The sequence below is a fragment of the Nomascus leucogenys genome, chromosome 2, assembly GCF_006542625.1.
Source record: "Nomascus leucogenys isolate Asia chromosome 2, Asia_NLE_v1, whole genome shotgun sequence".
Classification (NCBI taxonomy): Eukaryota; Metazoa; Chordata; class Mammalia; order Primates; family Hylobatidae; genus Nomascus; species Nomascus leucogenys.
Window position 1 is genome coordinate 23,920,674 of NC_044382.1, and position 27,227 is coordinate 23,947,900.

At 46.4% G+C, this 27,227-nt stretch overlaps 1 protein-coding gene across 1 annotated transcript in view; it reads left to right on the forward strand.

Moving 5' to 3' along the window:
- The window catches only part of FAXDC2 (fatty acid hydroxylase domain containing 2), a 32,153-nt gene that overhangs the window by 745 nt on the left and 4,181 nt on the right, over positions 1–27,227 (forward strand). The window contains exons 2-6 of the mRNA XM_003276568.4: positions 12,110–12,157; positions 14,100–14,191; positions 14,310–14,413; positions 18,695–18,816; positions 26,308–26,513. Of these exons, the coding sequence (XP_003276616.1) occupies positions 12,110–12,157; positions 14,100–14,191; positions 14,310–14,413; positions 18,695–18,816; positions 26,308–26,513 (572 nt within the window). The remainder of the gene's footprint in view (positions 1–12,109; positions 12,158–14,099; positions 14,192–14,309; positions 14,414–18,694; positions 18,817–26,307; positions 26,514–27,227) is intronic.

Below are 27,227 nucleotides of genomic sequence, written 5' to 3' on the forward strand. Positions count from 1 at the left end.
TGGCTCCAGTTGTGAAATCGTTAGTGGCTTGATAGTACCTATGGAAACACTCCACGAAGGTTATTGGGTGAAGGGCATAGAGTAAAGTGTGTAGATGGAGATGAACAATAGAACAGTGGCTTTTGCCGGGCGCGGTGGCTCACGCCTGTAATCCCAGCACTTTGGGAGGCCGAGGCGGGCGGATCATGAGGTCAGGAAATCGAGACTATTCTGGCTAACACAGTGAAACCCCATCTCTACTAAAAATACAAAAAATTAGCCGGGCGAGGTGGCGGGTGCCTGTAGTCCCAGCTACTGGGGAGGCTGAGGCAGGAGAATGGCGTGAACCCCAGGGGGTGGAGCCTGCAGTGAGCCAAGATCGCGCCACTGCACTCCAGTCTGGGCGACAGCGAGACTCTGTCTCAAAAAAAAAAAAAAAAAAAAGAACAGTGGCTTTCAGGACCTTCTGGGGCTTAAGGCAAGCAAGACAAGATGCTGATTTGTGGGTTGCTTCAGTTTCATGTGCAATTCCAATTAAATTTCTTTGAGTGGGATATACAGATTCAATTCAATTTGCTAAAACAGAGATGCACCGAGCATCAGCTTCTAACTTTAGTTAGGAAAGTAATTAGCACAAGGCAATTGCGCTAAAATGTTCCATAGCAAATGTTGAACACTTTTTGAGGGCAAAAAACAATGCTTTTGATGCGTGTATCTCTTATTTATTCGGCAAATCCTTCTTGAGTATCTGCTACATGCCAGGCTTGGGTTTGATTCTGTGGATCTCGTGGTAAACAAGACAGGCAGGTTCTCGGCCTCATGGACATGCAATCAAGCAGAACAGTAAGCTCAAAGGGTGCAAGTACCATGCAGCAAAAGGAGTGAAGAGAGTATTACTAAAACTGGCCCATGGGAACCATTTTTAACCTTTCCTTTCATGCATTTCATCTTCTGTTTTTGTTTTTGTTTTTTTTTTTTTGAGACGGAGTCTCGCTCTGTCGCCCAGGCTGGAGTGCAGTGGCACATCTCGGCTCACTGCAAGCTCCGCCTGCCGAGTTCACGCCATTCTCCTGCCTCAGCCTCTCCAGGTAGCTGGGACTACAGGCGCCCGCCACCACGCCCAGCTAATTTTTTTTGTATTTTTAGTAGAGACGGGGTTTCATTGTGGTCTCGATCTCCTGACCTCGTGATCCGCCCGCCTCGGCCTCCCAAAGTGCTGGGATTACAAGCGTGAGCCACTGCGCCCGGCCTTGTTTTTTGTTTTTTGAGACGGAGTCTCGCTCTGTCACCCAGGCTGGAGTGCAGCGGCGCGATTTCGGCTCACTGCAACCTCCACCTCCTGGGTTCAAGCGATTCTCGTGCCTGAGCCCCCCAAGTAGCTGGGATTACAGGTGCCCGCCACCACACCTGGTTAATTTTTGTATTTTTAGTAGAGATGGGGTTTCACCATGTTGGCCAGGCTGGTCTCCAACTCCTGACCTCAGGTGATGCACCCACCTCAGCCTCCCAAAGTTATGGGATTACAGGCATGAACCAACATGCCCAGCCGCATTTCATCTTTGTGTTTTTTTTTTTTGTTTTTGTTTTTCTTTTTTGGAGACAGACTCTCGCTCTGGCGCTCAGGCTGGAGTGCAGTGGCATGATCTTGGCTCACTGCAACCTCCGCCTCCCAGGTTCAAGCGATTCTCCTGTCTCAGCCTCCAGAGTAGCTGGGATTACAGGAGTGCACCACCACACCTGGCTAATTTTTATATTTTTAGTAGAGATGGAGTTTCACCACGTTGGCCAGGCTGGTCTCAAACTCCTGACCTCAGGTGATCCGCCCACCTCGGCCTCCCGAAATGCTGGGATTACAGACGTGAGCCACCGCTCCTGGCCGCATTTCATCTTCTTAAATGAGTATCGGCCACTCTATCTTCTATATAAGCCTCAGATTAGTACAGATGTTGAGTCATAGCAGCTCCTCAAAACCCTCTTCACCAGAGGCTTTAAGCTGTGTAATTACATTACAGGTCAGTCTCCTCAGCCCTGGAGGTCGACTGCTCAGCTTTTTCCTAGCATACAGTCTGAGAGCAGAGGCTGAAGTAAGGGGAGTTCTAATCTTTGGGTCAGTTGTCCTCTCCCTGTGTCATTTCTTGTGAAATAGAATTTGTGCTATTCCCAAAATACATACAGCACTAGGCAAAGTGTTAAGAAACCTAGATTTTGCCAGAAACCATGTGGAGTTTGGAGCAAGTCACTTCTACTATCTAGGGTTTCCTTCTTAGCTTATAAAATGGAAGGGGTAGACCAGATGAACATGAGGTCTTTTTTTCCCCCCTCTAAGAGTAAATCGTCTCAATAATTTTATAAGTTATTTACAAAAAATACACATTCACATAAAGGTGATGTATTTATATCTACAAAATAGGAACATTCAGTAGGCCGGGCATGGTGGCTCAACGCCTGTAATCCCAGCACTTTGGGAGGCCGAGGCGGGCGGATCACGAGGTCAGGAGATCGAGACCATCCTGGCTAACATGGTGAAACCCTGTCTCTACTAAAAATACAAAAAATTGGCCAGGCGTGGTGGCGGGCACCTGTGGTCCCAGCTACTCGGGAGGCTGAGGCAGGAGAATGGCGTGAACCTGGGAGGTGGAGCTTGCAGTGAGCCAAGGTCATGCCATTGCACTCCAGCCTGGGCAACATGAGCGAGACTCTATCTCAAAAAAAAAAAAAAAAAAGAAAGAAAGAAAGAAAAAAGAAAATCTGAAAGAGTTGGGCTGTAGACAAATAAAATTCAAGATTAAACCGTCTATATTCCTTCCAGCCTCACCTTATTCCCATGTCCTTTACTCAGATTCTTGAAGTTGTAAACATTAGCTATAGCTTCACTGTGTCATTTGTCTAGATTGGGGATTCTTTAATAAAAAGCCTGCATACTGAGAATCATCCGCTTTCAACAAAACCACATAGGCAGGGCATGGAATGGGATTCTCATGCCTGGAATCCCAGCACTTTGGGAGACCAAGATCGCTTAAGCCCAGGAGTCCAAGACCAGCTTGGGCAACATAGGGAGACCCCATGTTTACAAAAATTTTTAAAAAATTCTCCGGCATGGTGGCACAGACCTGTAGTCCCAGTTACTCAGAGGACTGAGGTGGGAAGATCACCTGACCATAGAAGATTGAGGCTGCAGTGAGCTATGACTGAGCCATTGCACTTCAGTCTGGGCAACAAAGCAAGATGCTATCTCTAAAAAATAAATGAAATCCTTGGTTCACACTAAAAAACAAACAAAAAGCCAGAACTACACTAAAAAGTATCTAATTTGCTACTAGGGAGGCTGAGGCAGGAGGATCACCTGATCCCAGGAAGTCGAGGCTGCAGTGAATCATGATTGGGTCACTGCACTCCAGCCTGGACAGAGTGAAACCCTGTCTCTAAATAAATAAATAAATAAAATTTGGATAAACTCACAATAGAATATCAAATTTGCTTTAAGGGAGTATCCATTCATTGTTGTAAAATATTAGAATCTTTGGCCAGGCATGGTGGCTCATGCCTGTAATCCCAACACTTTGGGAGGCTGAGGTGGGAACATCACTTAAGCCCAGAAGTGTGAGACCAGCCTGGGAAAAATAGTGAGACCCCATCTCTAAAAATTAAAAAAATAAAATAAATGCTTAAAAAATCTTTACTCTTAGTACACTTCATTTCTTTCTGTCCTCCGAATGCATTCCATTCTAAAATAAGTATGCCTTTATCCTCCTACTTTCTCTGGAAAATCAAAGTTATACGATTTTATAAAACAGGGCAAAAAGCATGTCTTATTCATCTTTCTATCCCCTGTGTCTAGCATTGTCTGTGGCATCTGATAAATGTTTCTTGAAAGAATAATTAGTACTTTAGAGAAAACGTGTACTTTGGCATTAAAACACACACACACACACACACACACACACACACACACACACACACACTATCTAGTTCACTATTCATGGCTAATACAGGCCAATCTTATGCTTTTATGTCCCTTTCAATCCCTGACACTCACCCTGTGTTCTTCAGCATCAATGTATTCTATACTTTTGTAGTCTCAGTTGGTATAATGAGCACTGAATTCAAGTTCTGCCACTAAATATGTGTCCAGGCTGGGTGCAGTGGCTCACGCCTGTAATCCCAGCACTTTGGGAGGCTGAGGCAGGCAGATCACGAGGTCAGGAGACCGAGACCATCCTGGCCAACATGGTGAAACCCTGTCTCTACTAAAAAAAAAAAAAAAAAAAAAAAAATACAAAAATTAGCTGGGCGTGGTGACGCATGCCTGTAATCCCAGCTACTCAGGAGGCTGAAGCAGAACAATTGCTTGAACCCGGGAGGTGGAGGTTGCAGTGAGCCGAGATCACACCACTGCACTCCACCCTGGCAACAGAGTAAGACTCCACCTAAAAAAAAAAAAAAAAATAGGTGTCCAATTTGAAGCCAAATACTGAATATCTCTGCACCTCCATTTCTTCAGATGGAAAATGGGGGCATCTGAATAGATGAGCTCTAATACAACTTCCAGTTCGTTTTTTTGTTTGTTTTTTGAGAGTCTTGCTCTGTGGCCCAGGCTGCAGCATGAGCCACCACACCTGGCTGATTTTTTTTATATTAATACTTTGTGGATACAGGGCCTCACTATGTTTCCCAGGCTGACTCAAGCGATCCTGCCGCTTCAGCCTCTTAAAGTGCTGGGATGATAGGCATGAGACACCATGCCCAGTCCAACTTCCAGTTCTTAAGACGGCACACTCCAAAAGGTAGAAAAAAAGAATTAGTCAAGTCACAGAAAGTAATGACTATGGTACTTCAGTGTATTAGTAAATGTTGTTGCTAGTTTTATTTGCCAAAATTTCTAACTTGAACACTATCATTAGCAAACAGTGTTAAGGAGCTTCTTTGGGTGAAGACCCACTGCCTACCATGTTTGAGGTCTCCCCTAGAACCTTTCTGACTGACCATGTTCATGTAAAACTGAAAACATGTCTGCAGGCAGGCAGAGAGGCACAGAAAGCAAGCTGCTTTGGCATAAAATATTCAGCAGAACAATACAGTTGGAGGACTCAGCACCTAGATAAGTATCTCTGGAGATGGCATATGGCCATACTGGCGTAACTAAAGAATAAACGACATGTCAGGAAATGCTTCGTTGGTTCTAATGAAATGAGATGTCAACAGATAAATGCTGCTGCTCTTACAGCCAAGAAGCCTTCTCACCACCAGAAAGTAAGCAGTCATTTTCCCTTTGGCCAGAAGGCGTACGGGGAGCATAGGAATCCAGTGTCAAACATACTTATCAGCCCTTAATCACTCAGTCTGAGCAATACCCAGTTTCCATAACATGGACACAGTGGGCATGATCAGCACTCTGCCCTGTAGAGTGAACCAGAGCTGCCTTCTTCCAGAGCCAAGATCTTATTGTACTGACAGTCATCCTAGTTCCTCTGGGTTTTTGTTTTTAATTTCAATATCTGATTCTGTTTATTTATACTTTATACCCAGCGTATATGTCAAAAGGGTTTGAGGTAGTTTCCAATAAAAGGATATATAGAACAGCTTCAAATAAATAAAAACTGATAAGAAACCATCAGACAATAACCTATATCATTTTGGTGGGAAAGGTGTGATTTGTAGAGAAAATAAACAGGTGCTTTAAAAAGAGGGGGAAAAATGGATTGTCCAATTTTCTTTGTACACCATAAGAAAGCATACCACTTCTTCCAGAGAGGCAAAACTTCTGTGCACTTATTTCAGTTTTGGTCTTTATCTGACTCAGTCTCTATGTGTACTTGTTTCTTTTTTTTTTTTTTTTTTTTTTTTTTGGAGGCAGGGTCTTGCTCTGTCATCCAGGCAGGAGTGCAGAGGTGCAAACACAGCTCATTGCAACCTCCACTTCCCCAGCTCAAGTGATCATCCCACCTAATCTTTTTAATTTTCTATAGGGACAGGGTCTCACTATGTTGTCCAGGCTGGTCTTTTTTTTTTTTTTTTTTTTTTTTGAGACTGAGACAGAGTCTCACTCTGTTGCCTAGGCTGGAGTGCAGTGGCGCAATCTCAACTCACTACAGACTCCACCTCCTGGGTTCAAGCGATTTTCCTGTGTCAGCCTCCTGGTAGCTGGGATTACGGGCACCCGCCACCATGCCCAGCTAATTTTTATATTTTTAGTAGAGGTAGGGTTTCACCATGTTGGCCAGGCTGGTCTTGAACTCCTGACCTCAAACAATCCACCCACCTCAGCCTCCCAAAGTGCTAGGATTACAGGCATGAGCCACTGCACTCGACCCCAGACTGGTCTTGAACTCCTGGGCTTAAGCAATCCTCCTGCCTCGGCCTCCCAAAGTGCTGGGATTATAGGCATGAGCCACCGTGCCCAGCCAAACTTATTTCTTTATTGGAATCATCATCTATATCCTCATAAAAAGTATACTGCTTCTTCTTAACAACTAAATAATGGAGTAAGGAATGTCTTCAGTGGCTATTTTGGTATTCATGTGGCAGACTGTTAAATATTTTTTTCTCTTCTATCTTGTTTAACTATGGTCTGACTAAAAACAGCATTCTTTGGATAAGCTAAAATGTAGTCTGGGAAGAAAGTTTCAGTTTTGAAGTTGGAGACCATGTATCCAAGAGCATGAAGAAAGCCTGGACACTGTCTTCCTAGAGATTTCTTGGTGTACCAGATCTCCTACCTGTCTAGTAGTTTCTTAGCTCTGGCATAGACCTCTAGCCCAGTACTTTGGATATAAATTTCGGAATGATGAATATGTATCCAGATTGAGAGTTTCTCCTTTTTGCATCTTCAGCACTTTCTACAGCTCCTTGCACATAGTAAGTTCATAAATGTTTTTGGAAGGAATGGATGAGCTCTTAAAGATCAAAGGCCATGTCTCATTTGCTTTGCAAGCTCTTAGCAAAGATAATGGAGTTGATAAGACAGGGAAAAGGCTAGGAGACTGGGACTTGTGAGTGAAGTTCCCTGTGGCATGGCACAGCAAAAAGAGTTCTGTAAGCTTGAAAAGCAAACAAACAAACCCCAAATCCTCTCTACTCCCTTCCCAAACAGGATGGTTATCTCAACAGGGTCAACAGAACCTTTTATACTTCCTAACAAACACTGAAGAGGGAAATCCACATTGACATGAAGGCGCTGCCTGTTTTCAAATGGTTTGCAGACATTTAGATCTCCCAAGTATTTCCCAAGTTGAGGTGTTTCTTTTGACACTTGGTTCCTTGTCATTAAAATATTTGAGCTGGGCCTGGTGGTTCATGCCTGTAATCCCAGTGCTTGGGAGGCTGAGGCAGGAGGATCTCTTAAACCCAGGAGTTAGAGACCAGCCTCAGCAACATAGCAAGACCTCATCTCTATTTTTTTTTTTAAAAAAAGGGCTGGGCGCAGTGGCTCACACCTGTAATTGCAGCACTTTGGGAGGCCGAGGCAGGCAGATCACGAGGTCAGGAGATTGAGACCATCCTGGCCAAAATGGTGAAACCCTGTCTCTACTAAAAAAAAAAAAAATACAAAAATTAGCTGGGCAGTGGTGCATGCCTGTAATCCTAGCTACTCGGGAGGCTGAGGCAGGAGAATTGCCTGAACCTAGGAGGCAGAGGTTGCAGTGAGCCGAGATTGCACCATTGCACTGCAGCCTGGGTGACTGAGCGAGACTCTGTCTCAAAAAAAAAAAAAAAACAAAAAAAACACAAACGGTTGGGTGCAGTGGCTCACGCCTGTAATCCCAGCACTTTGGGAGGTCGAGGCAGGTGGATCACAAGGTCAGGAGTTAGAGACCAGCCTGGCCAATATGGTGAAACCCCATCCCTACTAAAAAAAAAAAATACAAAAAAATTAGCCGGGCATGGTGGTGCATGCCTGTAATCTCAGCTACTAGGGAGGCTGAGGCAGGAGAATTGCTTCAACCCAGGAGGTGGAGGTTGCCGTGAGCTGAGATTGTGCCACTATGCTCCAGCCTAGGTGAGAGTGAGACTCCATCTCAAAAACAAAACAAACAAACAAAAACAGTAGGGGAAATGAAACATTTGATAGGTTTAGCCCTAAAAGTACCTAACACCACTACCTCCCTTGTGCTTAATGATCCATGCTTTTTGGGACTCCAGACAGCAAACAAAGTGCCAGGCTGAAAATGACACAAGCCAGGCACGGTGGCTCATGCCTGTAATCCCAGCACTTTGGAAGACTGAGGCAGGTGGATCATCTGACATCAGGAGTTTGAGACTGGCCTGGCCAACATGGCAAAACTCCGACTCTACTAAAAATACAAAAAAATTACCTGTGCGTGGTGGCAGACCCCTGTAATCCCAGCTACTTGGGAGGCCGAGGCAGGATAATCGCTTGAACCGGGGAGTCGGAGGTTGCAGTGAGCCGAGATCGTGCCACTGCACTCCAGCCTGGGCGACAGAGTGAGACTGCCTCAAAAAAAAAAAAAAAAAAGAATATGACTTTGCCTCATCCCAGAATCGTAGCACTGCGTGAAGGGCAGCTTCTCTGAAGGGACCCTTATCCACCTTGGAGATGCGGGCCAAACTCAGAATCAAGTCACAGGAACTGCTTAAGACAATGAGGGTGGAGAAAATCATTATTTAAAGAATAATTGTTTGGAATCTTCATAAGCCCAATTTATTAAATAATGTCTGTTGTCCTAGTTGTGGGGCAGGGGTGTTTACAATAGGTTTAGGCTGAGACTTACCATCCTGAAATGCTTGCTCAGCTGTCTTCTGGAAGCTCAGGCGGTGCAGAATATGACTACAGAGCACCCTCTAACCCCCAAGTCCACAAAGGAATCCCAGCCGCCATTCAGTATCAGAACCTGGAGTGAAGGAACGCCTGCAGCTGCACTCTACTAACTTCTTTTTCTGGTTTTCCTAGAACTTGCATTGAGGCAGAAACTGCACACTTACAAGCCTCAGTAGCTTCCCTTGCTGTCAGTCAAGGAATGTTTGGGAAGGGAGCAGGGGAAGGGAGCATGGGTAAAGCAGGCCTAGGAGTGTGGACAGGGCCCTGTATTATCTAGAGTGTCTGAAACCCATTCCCCTGCCTCCAGGTGGGGGTTAGGCCTACGCCACACCAAACATCCTGGTGCCTTCTCTCAAGTCAGACACTGTCTCCCTGGCAGGATATCAGATGCCTCGGTATTTCTCCCTGAGAGGCTCTTCCTCTGAGCCAACTGTACCCCTCCTGCTGTAATGGGACTCATAGTGGTAATGGTAAGAGCTTGCTTATCACCTCCTTCTGGTGTCCTAACTCCTCAAATACTGAAAGACACTTTATAGGTCACCATTCTCTCTTCCTTTCTTCAGTCTAAGTAATCTGTAAAAAATGTGGGCTGGGCACAGTGGCTCATGCCTATAATCCTGGCACTTTGGGAGGCCGAGGTGGGAGGATTGCTTGAGCTCACAAGTTTGAGATCAGCCTGGGCAATGTAGTAAGACACTGTCTCTACAAAAAATACAAAAATTAGTTGGGTATGGTGGTATGTGCCTGTAGTCTGTATTCCCAGCTACTCAGAAAACTGAAGTGGGAGAATTGCTTGAGTCTAGGAGGCTTGAGCCTGGGAGGCAGAGGTTGCAGTGAGCCATGATCATGCTACTACACTCCAGCCTGGGCAACAGAGCAAGACCCTGTCTCAAAAAAAAAGACATGTGAATGAGGCTAGGCATGGTGGTGTACACCTGTAGTCCCAGCTACTCAGAAGGCTGAGGCAGGAGGATCCCTTGAGCCCAGGAGTTTGAGTCCAGCTTGGACACCATAGTGAGACCCCATCTCCTAAAAAAAATCAATTTAAAAAAAGGGTTCATGGGTGTAATTTCAACACTTTGGAAGGCTTAGGCAAAAGGATTGCTTGAAGCCAGGCAAGAGGATTGCTTGAAGCCAGGAGTTCAAGACCCCCATCTCCTAGTTGTTAAAAATAATAAAAAAAAAAATGGGTCAAAGGGGAGCAGTTATTTCCTAAAGTCATAGCTGGTAAACATGCATTTAGAATAATAAAACCAAGTACAATCATATACAAAAGAATAAAACATCTGTAGAGATGGAAATAAGTGGCAAAAAGTCCAGTTTGGAACCTGGGTCCTAAGCCTGGCTCTGCTACTTATCATCTATAGACTCTGGGAGGTCACCTGCCTCTTCTTGTCTAGGTTCTTTCATCCTTGTAACATGGTGGGACCAGATGATCTGTAGTGCTCCTCTCCAGCCAGGTTATGACACTACCTAATAGGGATGGCCAATGGGATAACATGTGCTAGCTTCTCTGGACTGGTGTGCCTGCCTTGAGTGCTGTCTGTGGTTGGGTCTGTGAGTTTAGTTAGGCTCGGGTGAAAGATGCTGGGAATGACAGGTGCTGTCTACCAGGGATGACAGAGTGATGGAGGAGAATTTGTCATCTAAGTTTCAATTACTATTAAATTTAAAATTTTTGAGCAACTAGTACATTCATATATGGTCCAAAATTTCAACCATATAAAAACATAAAATATTTATTGCCAGTATTCTTTTTTTTTTTTTTTTGAGACAAGGTCACACTCTGTCGTCCAGGCTGGATCAGTGGCATGATCATGGCTCATTGCAGCCTCCATCTCCCAAACTCAAGTGATCTTCCCAGTTCAGCCTCTCAGGTAGCTGGGACCACAGGCATGTGCTACCACACCTGGCTAATTTTTTTTTATTTTTTGTAGAGACAGGTTGTCTCTATGTTTGCCCAGGCTGGTCTCAAACTCCTGGACTCAAATGATCCTCTTGCCTTGGCCTCCCCAAGTGTTGGGACTACAGGCGTGGGCCACTGCACCCAGCCTCAGATGTATTTCCTTTTTTTTTTTTTTTTTTGAGATGGAGTCTTGCTCTGTTGCCCAGGCTGGAGTGCAGTGGTGCGATCTTGGCTCAGTGCAACCTCCGCCTCCCGGGTTCAAGTGATTCTCCTGCTGCAGCCTCCTGAGTAGCTGGGACAACAGGCATGCACCACCACACCTGGCTAATTTTTGTGTTTTCAGTAGAGATGGGGTTTTGCCGTGTTGGCCAGGCTGGTCTTGAACTGCTGACCTTAGATGAATGATCCACCCACCTTGGCCTCCCAAAGTGCAGGGATTACAGATGTGAGCTGCCCGCATCTGGCCCTCAGACATATTTCTAATGATTGTCCTTCTAGCCAATTCTTGTTAGGTTGCATTTTTAAAGGAGGTTAATGCCTGATATTCATATCCTTTTTCTTTTCCGTAGAACTGTTGATTGGTTTCAGAAAAATCTTGGTCCACGTTTTTAAACCAACCAACAAATAATACTAAAGAGCAAACCAGCACTTTGGGAGGCCGTGGCGGGCAGATCACAAGGCCAGGAGATCGAGACCATCCTGGCTAACACGGTGAAACCCTGTCTCTACTAAAAATACAAAAAATTAGCTGGGTGTGGTGGCGGGCGCCTGTAGTCCCAGCTACTCAGGAGGCTGAGCAGGAGAATGGCGTGAACCCAGGAGGCGGAGCTTGCCGTAAGCCGAGATTGCGCCACTGCACTCCAGCCTGGGCAACAGAGCAAGACTCTGTCTCAAAAAAAAAAAAAAGACCAAACCAAATCGACTTGCTAGAACTACTCTTTGAGTTCTGGGTAAGTTCATTTTTTTCTCTTACAGCAACAGCTCTCTAATAAAAGGGAGAAATGAAGAGAGCATAAATAAGTTTTTTGAAAAGCATTATAATACATTTTTGGTGAGGTGTAGTGGCTCATGCCTGTAATTCCAGCACTTTGGGAGGCCAAGGCAGGAGGATAGCTTGAGTCCAGGAGTTTGAGACCAGCCTGGGCAACATAGTGGGACCCTGTCTCTTAAAAAAGCATTATCATACATTTTTTGTAGTTGGCAGACCTAGTAGCCCCCTCCCTTCCACCATTCTTTTTCTTTTCTGGCATTTTTCTAGCTATTCTTGTACATTTATCTCTCCATGTAAGTTTTCAAATCAATTTGTCTGGTTTCAGGAAGAACAACAAGCCTATTTTTTTTTTTTTCAAAAATCACTGCTAGCCATATACTTTGACTTTCTCCACTCCCTACTTCCTTAGATGTTTAGGAAAGTAACTCCCCGGCTTGCCTGTGCTTTCTCATTCCAGATGAAGGGAGAAGCTGGACATATGCTACACAATGAAAAGTCAAAACAGGTAAATGCCAGCACCTCGCCCCCAAACTGGTGAGAATGTAGTCAGTGGCTCTTTGCCATAGCTGTACTTGCTATGCATCCAACATCTGCCCCAAGGTTTAGGGGTGGCTGACACATGGTAATGTCTTCATTTTAGTAACTGAGCAGAGTCCACGTGACTACAAACTGCCTTTTACCCACAACCCCTTTGCCTGAATGCAGAGGGCGAATGTGCGTTATGGAATTGAAAAGCGTTGTAACTGTCCTCCTTTCTCCTCTTGGCTCTCCTGCCTGTAGCCCTTGGCATGCCCTATGCCTTAGGCCTTTAGAAAACCCCTTTCTATAACTTTCCTGGGGACAACAGAGGCTTTCTGGAGGTAGCTGAGAACTGGCTCTTGACCCCAGCTAACTCCTACACTGCGTTTTCCTGCACTTCACAGAGGACCTTTGTCCTGTTTATATTTCCTTCACCTGGGCTGCTAGAGAGCTGAAAAAACCCAACATCCCCAAACAAATATCTAATCCTGTATGTGAAATTGAGGTTTTAATTTGACTTAATTTGGTTTGATCAAACTCAGATTAAAACTTCCAATGAGTCTAGAAAAGTTGCTGAAAAGAGCCCTTAAATTCCAAACAAACGAATAACTGGAAAAGCCCAAAGTCACCAGTCTAGCAAACACAGGGCGACCTTTGAATGGCCCACGTAAAAGAACAAGTTCTGGTGGGGTACAGTGGCTCATACCTGTAATCCCAGCACTTTGGGAGGCTGGGGTGGGTGAACTGCTTGAGGTTTAGAGTTCTAGGCCAGCCTGGCCAACATGGCAAAACCCCAGCTAACTTCTCTACTAAAAATACAAACATTAAGTGGGCATGGTGGCAGGTGCCTGTAATCCCAGCTACTCAGGAAGCTGGGGCAGGAGAATCACTTGAACCCCGGAGGCGGAGGTTGCAGTGAGCCGAGATGGTGCCACTGCACTCCAGCCTGGGTGACAGAGCAACACTCTGACTCAAAAAAAAAAAAAAAAAAAAAAAAAAAAAAAGTCGGCCGGGCGCGGTGGCTCATGCCTGTAATCCCAGCACTTAGGTAGGCTGAGGCGGGCGGATCACAAGGTCAGGAGATGGAGACCATCCTGGCTAACACGGTGAAACCCCGTCTCTACTAAAAATACAAAAGGATTAGCCGGGTGTGGTGGCGGGCGCCTGTAGTCCCAGCTACTCGAGAGTCTGAGGCAGGATAATGGCGTGAACCCGGGAGGCGGAGCTTGCAGTGAGCCGAGATCACGCCACTGCACTCCAGCCGGGGCGACAGAGCAAGATTCTGTCTCAAAAGAAAAAAAAGTCAGAAAAGGTGTACAATTCACTCTTTTCTTCCAAAGCAAGAGGAGGGTAGGGATGGAAGAAATAGGCCTGGCCTATGCACACAGTGAAGCCTATATGACTGGGAAAGGATTTCCTCATCATGGTTTTGGCAGATGCTGCTATGATGACTATCTCAACCTTGCCTGCCCATTGGAATTACCTGGGGAGCCCAGGTTCCACCCCCAGGGACTCTTATGTAATTGGATTGGAGGGGACCCTGGGTCTTGGGACTTTTAAGCTCCCAGGTGATTTCAATGTGCAGATAATGGGTATCTCCATTTGCCAAGAGGACTGGTGATGAAATCCTATGGCTGATAGAGGCTCGCCTGTCCTCTGACTGACAGAATTGCCTGCTAGTTTCTTTGGAGTCAGGCTAATTCCCTTCCCTCCCCCAACTTGAGCTCTAATTTTCATAAACACACCCATGTACAGCCTGAGAGCTCCTGATAAGGAAGAGGCTCCCACAGAAGCTGGAAAAGGTCAGCAGATGTGCCTTCCTGGTTGGTTGAGACGCTGATCCTACAGCACTCCCGCTGTGCCTCAGCAGTGAGCTGGGTGTAAAGGCAGGAGGTGCTGGGGTCTGACACTTCCCTGCCCTCCTCCAGGAGGGACACATCTGGGGCTCTATGAGGAGGACAGCTTTCATCCTGGGCTCTGGACTTCTCTCATTTGTGGCCTTCTGGAACTCAGTGACATGGTAAGTTGGCTCCACCCAGCTAGGGTGCAGTGTGGTGGTGGTCGGGGGCAGAGCATAGGGGAAGGAGCTGTCCACCCACTAGTCTTCACCCAGAAACCTGAATGGTTTTTCTTCCAAGGCATCTTCAGAGATTTTGGGGTGCTTCTGGCTACTTTTGGCAAGCCCAGTGGGAGAGGCTGCTGACTACATTTGAAGGGAAAGAGTGGATCCTCTTCTTTATAGGTGAGGTTCCCAGACCGCCAGCACCTAGCGTGTGGGTGCACGATTATAACTTAATTCTTTTTCTATTGTTTTGTTCTCTACTTTGGGACTTTTCAGTTTATTATTCCAAGGGATGAGGACTTGAACTTCAAAACAGTGGTAGTCCTGAAGAATACTAAACTTGCGGGCAGTCTGAAAACAGGATGTCCAAAAAAAGAAGCTGAGAAGTTAAGACTCCTCCCAAAATATAGAAAAATAAGAAATATTTTATGAAAAATGAATGCACGTTTAGAGCAATAATCCTGTTTCTACACGTAATTCCACAAGCACAGAGAGCTGCCCTGTCTTGTCTGAGACTATGTACCCTGTACCTGGTACAGTCAGTGCTTGACAGCAAGTGGCCAGTCAATAAATATTTACTGACAGCTTCAATGGCTCCAAGCAAGCCTAAGTAAATAGATGGAAGGAAAAGCCATGTAAACATAGATATTTATAACAGCATTATCTATAATAGTGAATGTCCTCAATCATACATTCACTCAAATAATAATTATATACAATTTATTTAATATATATTATATATAATATACATTTATTTATATTATTAATATGACATATATGTTACTATGTGCTAAACTTGTATCGAGGATATAGAAATATTTAAGATGGGAGGCCAGGCGTGGTGGCTGACACCTGTAATCCTAGCACCTTGGGAGGCTGAGGCAGGTGGATCACGAGGTCAGGAGTTCTAGACCAGCCTGGCCAACATAGTGAAACCCCGTTTCTACTAAAAATACAAAAAAATTAGCTGGGCATGGTGGCAGGCTCCTGTAATCCCAGCTACTTGGGAGGCTGAGGCAGGGAGAATCACTTGAACCTGGGAGGCGGGTTGCAGTGAGCCAAGATCGTGCCACCGCACTCCAGCTGGGCGACAGTGTGAAACTTCATCTCAAAAAGAAAGAAAGAAAGAAAGAAATATTTAAGATGGGGCTGGGCACAGTGGCTCATGCCTGTAATCCCAACACTTTGGGAGGCTGAGGCAGGTGGATCACTTGAAGTCAGGGGTTTGAGACCAGCCTGGCCAATATGGCAAAATCCCTTTTACACTAAAAACACACGCACACAAATTAGCTGGGTGTGGCAGTGTGTGCCTGTAATCTCAACTACTCGGGAGGCTGAGGCATGAGAATTGCGTGAACCTGGGAGGCAGAGGTTGCAGTGAGCTGAGATGGTGCCACTGCACTCCAGCCTGGGCAATAGAGCATGACTCTGTCTCAAAAAAAAAAAAAAAAAAAAAAAATTGGCCAGAAGCAGTGGCTCACGCTTATAATCCCAGCACTTTGGGAGGCCAAGGCGGGCGGATCACGAGGTCAGGAGATCGAGACCACGGTGAAACCCCGTCTCTACTAAAAATACAAAAAAATTAGCCGGGCGTGGTGGCGGGCGCCTGTAGTCCCAGCTACTTGGAAAGGCTGAGGCAGGAGAACGGCGTGAACCCGGGAGGCAGAGCTAGCCGTGAGCCGAGATCGCGCCACTGCACTCCAGCCTGGGTGACACAGCGAGACTCTGTCTCAAAAAAAAAAAAAAAAAAAAAAAAAATTAAGATGGGCCAAGATTGGTGGCTCACACCTGTAATCTCAGCACTTTGGGAGGCCCAGGCAGGCAGATCACTTGAGGCCAGGAGTTCAAGACCAGCCTGGCCAACCTGGTGAAACCTGACTCTACTAAAAATACAAAAAATGAGCCAGGCGTGGTGGTGCATGCCTGTAATCCCAGCTACTCAGGAGGCTGAGGCACAAGAATCGCTTGAACTCAGGAGGCGGAGGTTGCAGTGAGCTGAGATAGCGCCACTGCACTCCAGCCTGGGTGACAGAGCAAGACTCTGTCTCAAAAAAAAAAAAAAAGTATTTACATGAAATGTTTCCCTCCCCCATTAAAAAATGATGTCATAGTCTAGAAGGAAGATAAAAAGTGTCAGTTGCCATAAAGCAAAATGCCCCTGAGGATTGTTTTCAACTAGAAGGAGAACTCTGACAATGGGCTGAACATTAAATATGACAGATTTAATGGGATCTTAAGCAGTCATTGAACAATTCAGATTACCTATGTATATGGGGAAAGTGGTAGAAAAACTTTATTAGCTTGAACCTGCGATCTAAAAAAACCCCAAATATTTTATATACTTTAGGTACAATTCTGTGAAAATTACCTTGGCGATAAGCCAATATGAGAGAGAGAAAATATTTCTAATTTTAACTGTTAGAGCTAGAAGAAGTTCAAGATTGTCTTATGGTGTGCTTTTCATCTGTATTCCTCAGGCAGCCTTTGGAGTTCCAAGTAGGTAGACACCTTGGATGGCCCACTGGGTAACCACCAACCTTTTTTTTTCCAAAGTAAAAAACAGTTTTTTTTTTTTTTTTTTTTTTTGAGACGGAGTCTCGCTCTGTCGCCCAGGCTGGAGTGCAGTGGCGCGATCTCGGCTCACTGCAAGCTCCGCCTCCCGGGTTCACGCCATTCTCCTGCCTCAGCCTCTCTGAGTAGCTGGGACTACAGGCGCCCGCCACCACGCCCAGCTAATTTTTTTGTATTTTTAGTAGAGACGGGGTTTCACCGTGGTCTCGATCTCCTGACCTCGTGATCCGCCTGCCTCGGCCTCCCAAAGTGCTGGGATTACAAGGGTGAGCCACCGTGCCCGGCCAAAATAGTTTATTTTTTCTGGGTATAAAAGTAAATATGGGCCAGGCACGGTGGCTCACGCCTGTAATCCCAGCACTTTGGGAGGCCGAGGCGGGCGGATCACGAGGTCAGGAGATCGAGACCATGGTGAAACCCCGTCTCTAGTAAAAATACAAAAAATTAGCCATGCGCGGTGGCGGGCGCCTGTAGTCCCAGCTACTCAGGAGGCTGAGGCAGGAGAATGGTGTGAACCCGGAAGGCAGAGCTTGCAGCGAGCTGAGATCGTGCCACTGCACTCCAGCCTGGGTGACAGAGCGAGACTCCGTCTCAAAAAAAAAAAAAGTAAATATGTGCTCATTGTTAAAAATAAAAATCAGGCAATTCAAATAAGCAAAGAAAGTGTGAAAATCACCCACTGTCTTACCTTCAAGAAATAACCACTGTTTATATATTAGTGTACATCTTTTATATATTGGGTATATAGTTGTACTTATGAGATACCAACTATTTTTAAATCTTTTTTTCATTGAATAGATTGTAGGTATCTTTCCATGCCTATTAATGTAGCCTTACTTAATACTCTAAGCTTCCCATTCTATTCCATTATATGGAAATACTCTAATCTGTTTAGTCCATTCCCTACTAATGGGTATTTAGGCTGCTTAAATTTTTTTTTTAATGCTGTGATGGACATTTATGCATACGAACAGACGTGTGTCCTTTTCTTCTTTCTCCCTTTCTGTCTTGGCTCTCTGACTCTCTCACTTTATTACTTCAGATCCTGCCAAATTGCCGTCTAGAACGTTTGTACCAATCCTACTCCCCTACAGTGCTGGCAAGTATTTTCCAAGTCCCAGCCGCCACAGTTACTTTGGTTGATAGAGCATGAAGGGTGCTGGTGGAGGGGCACAGACATGGAATTAAGCAAAGCCGAGTCCTAGCTGAGCATGGTGGCAGGTGCCGGTAGCCCCAGCTATTCAGGAGGCTGTAGCAACAGGATCACTTCAGCTTGGCAGGTCGAGGCTACAGTGAGCCATGATCGCACAACTGCACTTCCAGCCTGGGTGACAGAGCGAGGCTTTGTCTCAAAAAAAAAAAAAAAAAAAAAAGAACAATGAGTTTTCCACTTTGGGAGATACTGACTAGATGACACCTGAAGTTCTGCTGCTCAGTTAGTAGGATGACAGGGATTAAGTTTCCTGACTGACTCCTAGCCCAGGGCTCACTGTGACCCATACCATACAGAGTACTTCCTTTGCTTCTCCTTCCTTGGCAATTCATAAAGGGTTCAGTGGGCGCAGACTCCCAAATGTCAACCTGAATTCATTTCTGTTTTAGAGTGTATTATATATCTTAACATACTTTCATATGTATTTATATGAAAACCACCAACCACCTTGAAGGTTGTCCCTATTTTATGGCTAAGAAAATGGAGACACTCCTTAAGTGGCCTGTCCAAGTTCCTACCGAAGACTACAGGTAACCCCTTGGTCCCAAGCTCTAAGACCTCCCTGGCAAAGAAATGTCTAGGATGAAGCCTCGGTCACCATAAAAAAGTATGTTCTGTTAGTCTATGTGCTGCGAGAACCCAAAGTCGCCCTGACTGTTTCTGTTTCCCAATCTCAGGTGCCATCCAAGTGCCCTGTCTCTTCTTCTGGAGCTTCAATGGGCTTCTGTTGGTGGTTGACACAACAGGAAAACCTAACTTCATCTCTCGCTACCGAATTCAGGTCGGCAAGAATGAACCTGTAAGTGTTGTCGCAACTTCTCCTGGTCAAAGCACAGAAAGCAAGAGCTAAGGCCACACTCTCAGAATTCTCACCACTGGCCCAGGAGAGACCTGGCCAGTGTGAGCCAAGTTATTAGCAACAAGGCTCCCCCAATTTAGAAGGTTAAAGAGAGGAAATAATTTGCCCACAACCGCAGAGTCACTCAGCTAGTGGCCAGTCAAGACCAATATTCTGGTCTCCTGATTCCTGGCCCAGGCTCTGGACCTACCTGTGGTGCCCCATGGCACTGTGGTCAGCCTGGCACTGAGAAGGCAGGCAACTCCACTTTACCCATAGGAATGGAGACAGCAATGGCTGCATGCTAGAATATGGGTAACAGCTATTGTTATGAGAGAGGGAAACAGCTGCGAAAACAATGGATAACTCCACTATAATAGACGGACAGTAACGATTCTGAATGTGTGGGCGGTGGCTGTCTTTTAAACAAGTCCTCCTTCCTAAAGACTCAATTCGACCAATAGTGCAAGGCACCAGGGCAAATCCGTGATAAGTGAGGCCCAGACCCTGCTTACAAGGAACTCCGACTTGCACAGCGCCAGGAAGTGGGTCCCACTGTTCCCTGAGTCTGGCTCGCCTTTTCTTACACAAGGAAGAAGTTGATTCTGAAACCCAGGTTCTTTCCCCAGCTCCACCCAAACCACATCCTGGCTTCTTTCCCAGACAAGGCAATCATCTTTTAGTCATCTGCCCAGGTGTCTGGGTGAACCACCTCAGCTCTCAGGTCCTTCTGCCCCAGCCCAGCACTCCAGAAAGGCAAACAGTGCTCTTGACCCCCTCCTTTGAAATGGGCCCCTTCCCGAACTGGAGCTGTTGGCCTGGCTTACTATCCTCCTCACTTGGGACAACAGCTGCCAGCCAGGCTTGGGGGCTTCCTCCAGGCCCAGCTTGGCAGGACATGAATCAGAGCCTAAAGTGTCAAACCCTGTGCTTGGTCCTTGAGAACACTTCATCTGTCAACCATGGCTGTTGTAGCACCACTGACTAAATGCTCACATCTTCAACTGAGGCCAAGATCCTTCACTGTTCAGATGAGGAAACAGAGGTGTTACACGGGTAAACTATGATTAAAATGCAGGCTTTTTGACTTCAGGGCTCACATTCTTAATCGGCTCTCCAGAATATTACCTGCTGTCTGTACAGCCTTGTGGTCTACACGATGGCTACAGAGCTACATTGGAAGATCTCACTGCATTCTACAGAAGCTGAGGTTCAGAAATGTCCAGTGACTAGCTCAAGATCAGATTGCTACTAGGAAACAGAGTCAGGGCTCATCCCATCTGACACCAAGTCCAGTGCTCCTGTACCACGTGCACCCTCAAGTGGGCACACAAGTAGGAAAGAACCTCACGAGGCCATTTAATCTTTGGCTGTTTCCAGGAAGGACTGGCCCCTGAACTAAGACATCAGAACAGATCCTTAAGTGGGGAGCTGAATGCTACCTGGTGTTCCTATGATCCATCCCTGCTTTGTTTACTCTCCCACTGCCTGAATGGCTAGTTCACACCTCTTTAACACCTCCTCCCCTAACTGCTGGCAGAGGGAGGGCCTTGCTTCCCATTTCACTAAGAAAATTTAAGCCTGGGGGTGGTGGTTCATGCCTGTAATCCCAGCACTTTGGGAGGCCGAGATGGGCAAATCACTTGAGCTCTGGAGTTCAAGACCAGCCTGGGCAACATGGCAAAACCCTGCCTCTATTAAAAATACAAAAATTAGCTGGGCATGGTGGCGCATGCCTGGAGGAGAATCGCTTGAACCTGGGAGGCAGAGGTTGCAGTGAGCCGAGATTGCACCACTGCACTCCAGCCTGGGCAACAGAGCAAGACTCTGTCTCAAAAAAAAAAGAAAAAAGGAAAAAGAAAATTTATGCAGACTGGGGCACAGTGGCTCAGGCTTGTAATCTCAGCACTTTGGGAGGAAGAGACAGGAGGATCGCTTGATGCCAGGAGTTCAAGAGCAGCCTGGGCAACATACTGAGATCCCTGTCTCTACAAAAAAAATTATTTTAATTAGCCGGGCACAGTGGTGTGTGTCTGTAGTCTCAGCTACTCAGGAGGCCAAGGCAGGAGGATCACTTGAACCTAGGAGATCAAGGCTGAAGCAAGCCATGATTGTGCTACTCCACTCCAGCCTGGGAGACAGAGTGAGACACTGTCTCTAGGAAGAAAAAAAAAAAAAAAAACTAAAGCAAGCAGAAGAGTTTTATAGACGCACACCACATTGGCCAGTGACCAGCACCTGCACCCACATGCTCTGCCTGACCACCTGACACCACAGGTGAACTCTCCTTGCTCCTGTCTGTGGGTGATTCCTCCCCTATCCGTGTACTACATCCAGGAAATGGCTGCAGCAATTCTCTCTTTGCTTTCTTGTATCTTCTTTTCCTTCTCTTTCTCTCATTATTCCTCTCTAGATTATTACAAACATGTGGTATTTTTTTCCATCTAAAAAACAAAACAAAACAAAACAAAAAAAACCCACCAAGTGTGGTTGTTCACTACTGTAATCCCAAACTTTGGGAGGCTGAGCCAGAAGAATCGCTTGAGCCCAGGAGTTTGAGATCAGCCTGGGTGACAGAGTAAGATCCTGACTCAAAAAGAAAAATAAATAAATAAAACAGGCTAGGTGTGGTGGCTCACGCCTGTAATCTCAGACTTTGGGAGTCTGAGGCAGGAGGATCACTTGAGCCCAGGAGTTCGAGACCAGCCCAAGCGACAGAATGAGATCCCATCTCTATAAAAAAAATTTTTTTTTTTTTTTTTTTTTTTAGACGGAGTCTTGCTCTGTCGCCCAGGCTGGAGTGCAGTGGCGCAATCTCGGATCACTGCAAGCTCCGCCTCCCGGGTTCACGCCATTCTCCTGCCTCAGCCTCTCTGAGTAGCTGGGACTACAGGCGCCCGCCACCACGCCTGGCTAATTTTTTTGTATTGTTAGTAGAGACGGGGTTTCACCGTAGTCTCGATCTCCTGACATCGTGATCCGCCCGCCTCGGCCTCCCAAAGTGCTGGGATTACAAGCGTGAGCCACCGCACCCGGCCTACAAAAAAATTTTTAACTAGGCAAGCGAGGTAGCATTTGCCTGTAGTCCCGGCTACTTGGGAAGCTGAGGTGGGAGGATTGCTTGAGCCCAGGAGGTCGAGGTTACAGTGAGCTATGATCATACCACTACACTCTAGCCTGGGTGACAGGGCGAGACACTGACTCAAAAAGAAGGAAAAAAAACAGGCCAAGTGGAGTGGTTCACACCTGTAATCCTACCACTTTGTAAGGCCAAGGCAGGAGGAATGCCTAAGCTCAGGAGTTTGAGACGAGTCTGGGCAACATGACAAAACACCCCACCCAACACTGTCTCTACAAAAAATACAAAAATTAGCTGGGTGTGATGGTGCACGCCTGTAGTCCTAGCTACTTGGGTGGCTGAGGTGGGAGGATTGCTTGAGCCCAGGAGGTTGAGGCTGCAGTGAGCTACGGTTAGGTGTAATGGCCTCACCTAACATGTCCTCTCACAACAGGCTGGCGAGACCTGGCCTCGCAATGGGATGGAAGTAAACAAAGAGTGCACTCCAGCCTGGGTGACAGAGTGAGACCCTGTCTCACAAAAAACAGACACACACACACACACACACACACACACACACGAAAGTAACAGAAAAAACAACCCTTAACTAGCAAAGTTCTTTGAGAGTTATCTATATAGTTTCCAATACCTCTCTGTCCACTCTTATTTGGGTTTTGTTGTTTTTTTTTTTGAGACAGTCTCCCTCTGTCACCCAGGCTGGAGTGCAGTGGCACTGCGATCTTGGCTCACTGTAACCTCCACTTCCTGGGTTCAAGCAATTCTCCTGCCCCAGCCTTCCAAGTAGCTGGGATTACAGGCGTGTGCCACCACGCCTGGGTAATTTTTGTATTTTCAGTAGAGATGGGGTTTGATCATGTTGGCCAGGCTGGTCTCGAACTCCTGGCCTCAGGTGATCCACTAGCCCCAGACTCCCCAAGTGCTGGGATAAGAGGCGTGAGCCACCACACTTGGCCATCTGTCTACTCTTTTCCCCAACATTTTGTAATTATGAAAAATGTTAAAAATACATACAGAAAGTTGAAAAATAATGTAAGAATTATGCATTTACATATCACTTAGATTCACCAATTTTAAAGATTTTATTTTTGTTTTATATATAAAAATATAAATATATATGCATCTATACATTTTTCCTATTTGAAAGTAAGTTTGAGACATCATAAAACTTGACCCCTGAATCCTTCAGCCTGCATCTCTCCTAAAGTAATCACAAAAGCATTGTCTCATTTTCTCTATAAACCTCCTCCAAATCAGGTGTCACACCTAGAAAAAGGCTCTACCAACATTTCTTTTGGTAAGTTCGCCAATGATATGGTTTCATTAGAGCACCAGAGACATTTCCACAGCTGCTGACTCCCTCAGCCTTGAAATACTTTTTTCATTTGGTTTCCAAGACACCCTGCTCTCTAGGTACCCCCTCTTTTTTTTTTTTTTTTTTTTTTTTAGAGACAGTCTCGCTCTGTTGCTCGGGCTGGAGTACAATGGCGCGATCTTGGCTCACTGCAACCTCTGTCTCCCGGGTTCAAGCGATTCTCCTGCCTCAGCCTCCCCAGTAGTTGGGATTACAGGCGCCTGCCACCATGCCCAGCTAATTTTTTGTATTTTTAGTAGAGATGGGGTTTCACCAAGTTGCCCAGGCTGGTCTTGAACTCCTAACCTCAGGTGATCCATCCACTTCAGCCTCACAAACTGCTGGGATCAGACATGAGCCACCATGCCCGGCTCCCCATCACATCTGATTGTTCGCTTCTTCACTGTCCCTTTCCTGATTCCTTCTCTTCTCCCCAACCTCTTCGTGCTGAATGTCCCATGGGCTCTGGCCTTGGTCCTCTCCTCTGTATTCATTCCCCCAGTTATCTCTTCAGTGCCATGACTTTAAATACCATCCATAGGCCAACGGCTCACACCATTCTCTCTCTAGCCCAGAACTCTCTACTGAATTCCAAGCTGAAATATCCAACTCCCTCCTTGACATCTCCACATGGATACTAAAAGAAATTGCCAATTCATGATGTCCAAAAGAGCATTTCTGATCGTCCTGCCAAAGTCTTTACTTACTATCCACAGCCTCCCCAATCTGAGTGGATGGCAATTCCAATCTTCCAGTTTCTCAGGCCAAAAACCTTGGAGTCATTCTTGACTACTCTCTTTCCTTCATACTCCACATCCAATCTATCTGGGAACCCTATTAACTCTATTTCTGAAACAAATTCAGAATCCAGTCACTTCTTACCACTTCTCACCACTTCCATCACTATTACACTGGTCCAATTCACCATCATCTCTTGTCTATATTATTGCTTTTTTTTTTTATTTTTTGAGACGGAGTCTCACTCTGTCACCCAGGCTGGAGTGCAATGGAGCAGTCTCGGCTCACTGCAACCTCCCGGGTTCAAGTGATTCTCCTGCCTCAGCCTCCTGAATAGCTGGGATTACAGGTGCACACTACCATGCCCAGCTAATTTTTGTATTTTTAGTAAAGACAGGGTTTCACCATATTGGTCAGGCTGGTCTCAAACTCCTGACCTCGTGATCTGCCTGCCTTGGCCTCCCAAAGTGCTGGGATTACAGGCGTAAGCCACAGCGCCCAGCCTGCCTTTTTCTTTTGAGATGGAGTCTTGCTCTGTCACTGAGGCTGGAGTGCAGTGGCACGATCTCAGTGGCTCACTACAACCTCCGCCTCCCAGGTTCAAGTGATTCTCCTGCTTCAGCCTCCCGAGTAGCTGGGACTACAAGTGCATGCCACCACACCCAGCTAAGTTTTTGTATTTTTCATAGAGATGAGGTTTCACCGTGTTAGCCAGGATGGTCTCAATCTCCTGACCTCATGATCTGCCCACCTTGGCTTCCCAAAGTGTTGGGATTACAGGCGTGAGCCACAGCGCCTGGCCTTTTTTTTTTTTTTTTTTAACGAGATTGGGTCTCACCCTCTCACGCAGGCTGGTGTGCCTTAAACTCCTGGGCTTACATGATCCTTCCACCCCAGCCTTCTGAATAGCTGGGACTACAGGTGCACACCACCACATCCAGCTTTTTAAAAAAATTTTGATGGGGTTTCGTGATGTTGCCAAGGCTGCTCTCAAATTCCCGGCCTCAAGTGATCCTCCCACCTCCACCTCCCAAAGTGCTGGGATTACAGGTGTGAGCCACCGTGCCCAGCCTGATATATATGTTTTTATATTTGTTGTGTCTAGTCTACCTTTCTCACTGGAACATAAATTCCATGGGGGCAGGAATCTTTGTTTTGCTCATGCTTTATTTTCAACACCCAGAACACTGAGTGCTACATAGTGGGTGCTCAATAAATATCAGTTAAATAAATAAATGAATAGATGTGATACCCAACCTCTTGGTCAAGGTTTCCAGAAGGTGTAATGGCCTCACCTAACATGTCCTCTCACAACAGGCTGGCGAGACCTGGCCTCGCAATGGGATGGAAGTAAACAAAGAGTGAATTCTGAAATCAGTTAATGCATGCAGCACCTGGAAAGGCTGGAGGAAGAGGCAGGCCTCAAGCTGGGGACCATTTTGAACCCCTGTCTTGCTTTGGGGCAGAAATCCCTCCAGCTCACAGAGGGAACTTGGAGAAATCCCTTCTAACCAAACAAGTTCATCAGGATCCAGGAAGTAATCTATGGTCACAGGACTGTTCCCTGGAGCCCCAGTGCTCTGACAAAGGGAAGGGTCAAAGGGTTCCTGATTCTGGGGGAAATACTGGCTGCAGTATTGAGGCCAAATGGAGTTTGGACACTTGGGACCAGCTCTGTACAGTGGACCCTGGTGGAAATGCTTGGGCAGGCCCCCATCTTCACAGCATCACTGTGAAAACCAGGAAGTTGGTCAAGAAGCTGGATAAGCAGCTCCTCGGCTTACCTGCTTCTTTGCTCTGGGCCTACTGCAGTGAGGCTGGACCACGTGAGGAGGCAGATGATCTTGATCTCTGCATTCAATCATGAACAAGGTTCTCTGATGAAGAGGGGCTAAACAGCTGAAATGGGGTATCACTCAGAAAGTCACAGCCTTCTCCAAGCACCATGGAGGCTACCCAAGTTACCTGTAAATACATGGGGCCTGGCCAGAGAAATGGGGAGGGTAGTGGTGATAATGTGCAGAACCAGGAAGAAGGCAGGTTCCGACACAGACTGAAGGCTGCTGAAGTTTCCAAGGACAGGGGTATTACTCACCTGCCTAGCAGCCAGGGCCTTATTCTGCAACGTTTCCAAGCCCAGAGCTGGGTGGCAGTCAGGAGCTACTGGCTGTGTCCCAACATCTCTCCCAGAATCCAACCAAAGTGAGGACTTCCTGTAAGCAGGTCACGGTGGAGCCTACTTCTCACACTCTTGTCCATCTCCCTCCTCCCTTCCCTTGGGCAGGTGGATCCTGTGAAACTGCGCCAATCTATCCGCACAGTTCTTTTCAACCAGTGCATGATATCTTTCCCCATGGTGGTCTTCCTCTATCCCTTCCTCAAATGGTGGAGAGACCCCTGCCGCCGTGAGCTACCCACCTTCCACTGGTTCCTCCTGGAGCTGGCCATCTTCACGCTGATCGAGGAAGTCTTGTTCTACTATTCACACCGGTGAGCAGGCCCTGCCTGAGGCACAGCTAGCTCCTCATCCTGTCTAGGGCTCACTGATCAACAAGGAAACTGAGGCCAGGTGCAGTGACTCACGCTTGTAATCCCAGCAATTTGGGAGGCTGAGGTGGGCGGATCACTTGAGCCCAGGAGTTTGAGACTAGCCTGGGGAATGTCAGGAGACACCGTCTCTACAAAAAAATTTAAAAAATTAGCCAGGCATGGTGGTGTGTACTTGTAGTCCCGGCTACTTGGGAGATTGAGGTGGGAGGATCACACGAGCCCGGGAGGTCAAGGCTGTAGTGAGCTGTGATCACACCATTGCACTCCAGCCTGGGCGAAAGAGCAAGACCTTGTCTCAAAGAAAAAAAATAAAAGGAAACAGTCTTCTGCATTGAGTGTAGGCCAGTAAAATACTCCCTGGCCTCAAGTCTCCCATTAAATGGTTAACAGGAAGACCACTAGCTGTCTCATAACTGACAACTTGGGACAACTGAGGAATGAATGTCCAGAAGAGAAAAGGCCTCTCTGATTGTGTGGGAGCCAGGACAGTTTCCCATCCATTTGCTTATTCAATCCTTTCTGGGCAGCATCCCATTTTACAGCGAATACAACTGGCATAGAGAGGCAAAGCAACCCACTCCCAAACTATGCAGTATAAGGGCTGGAGTTGAAATTTGAAGGCAGGTCTCGGTGTTTTTAACTGTTCCATGGATG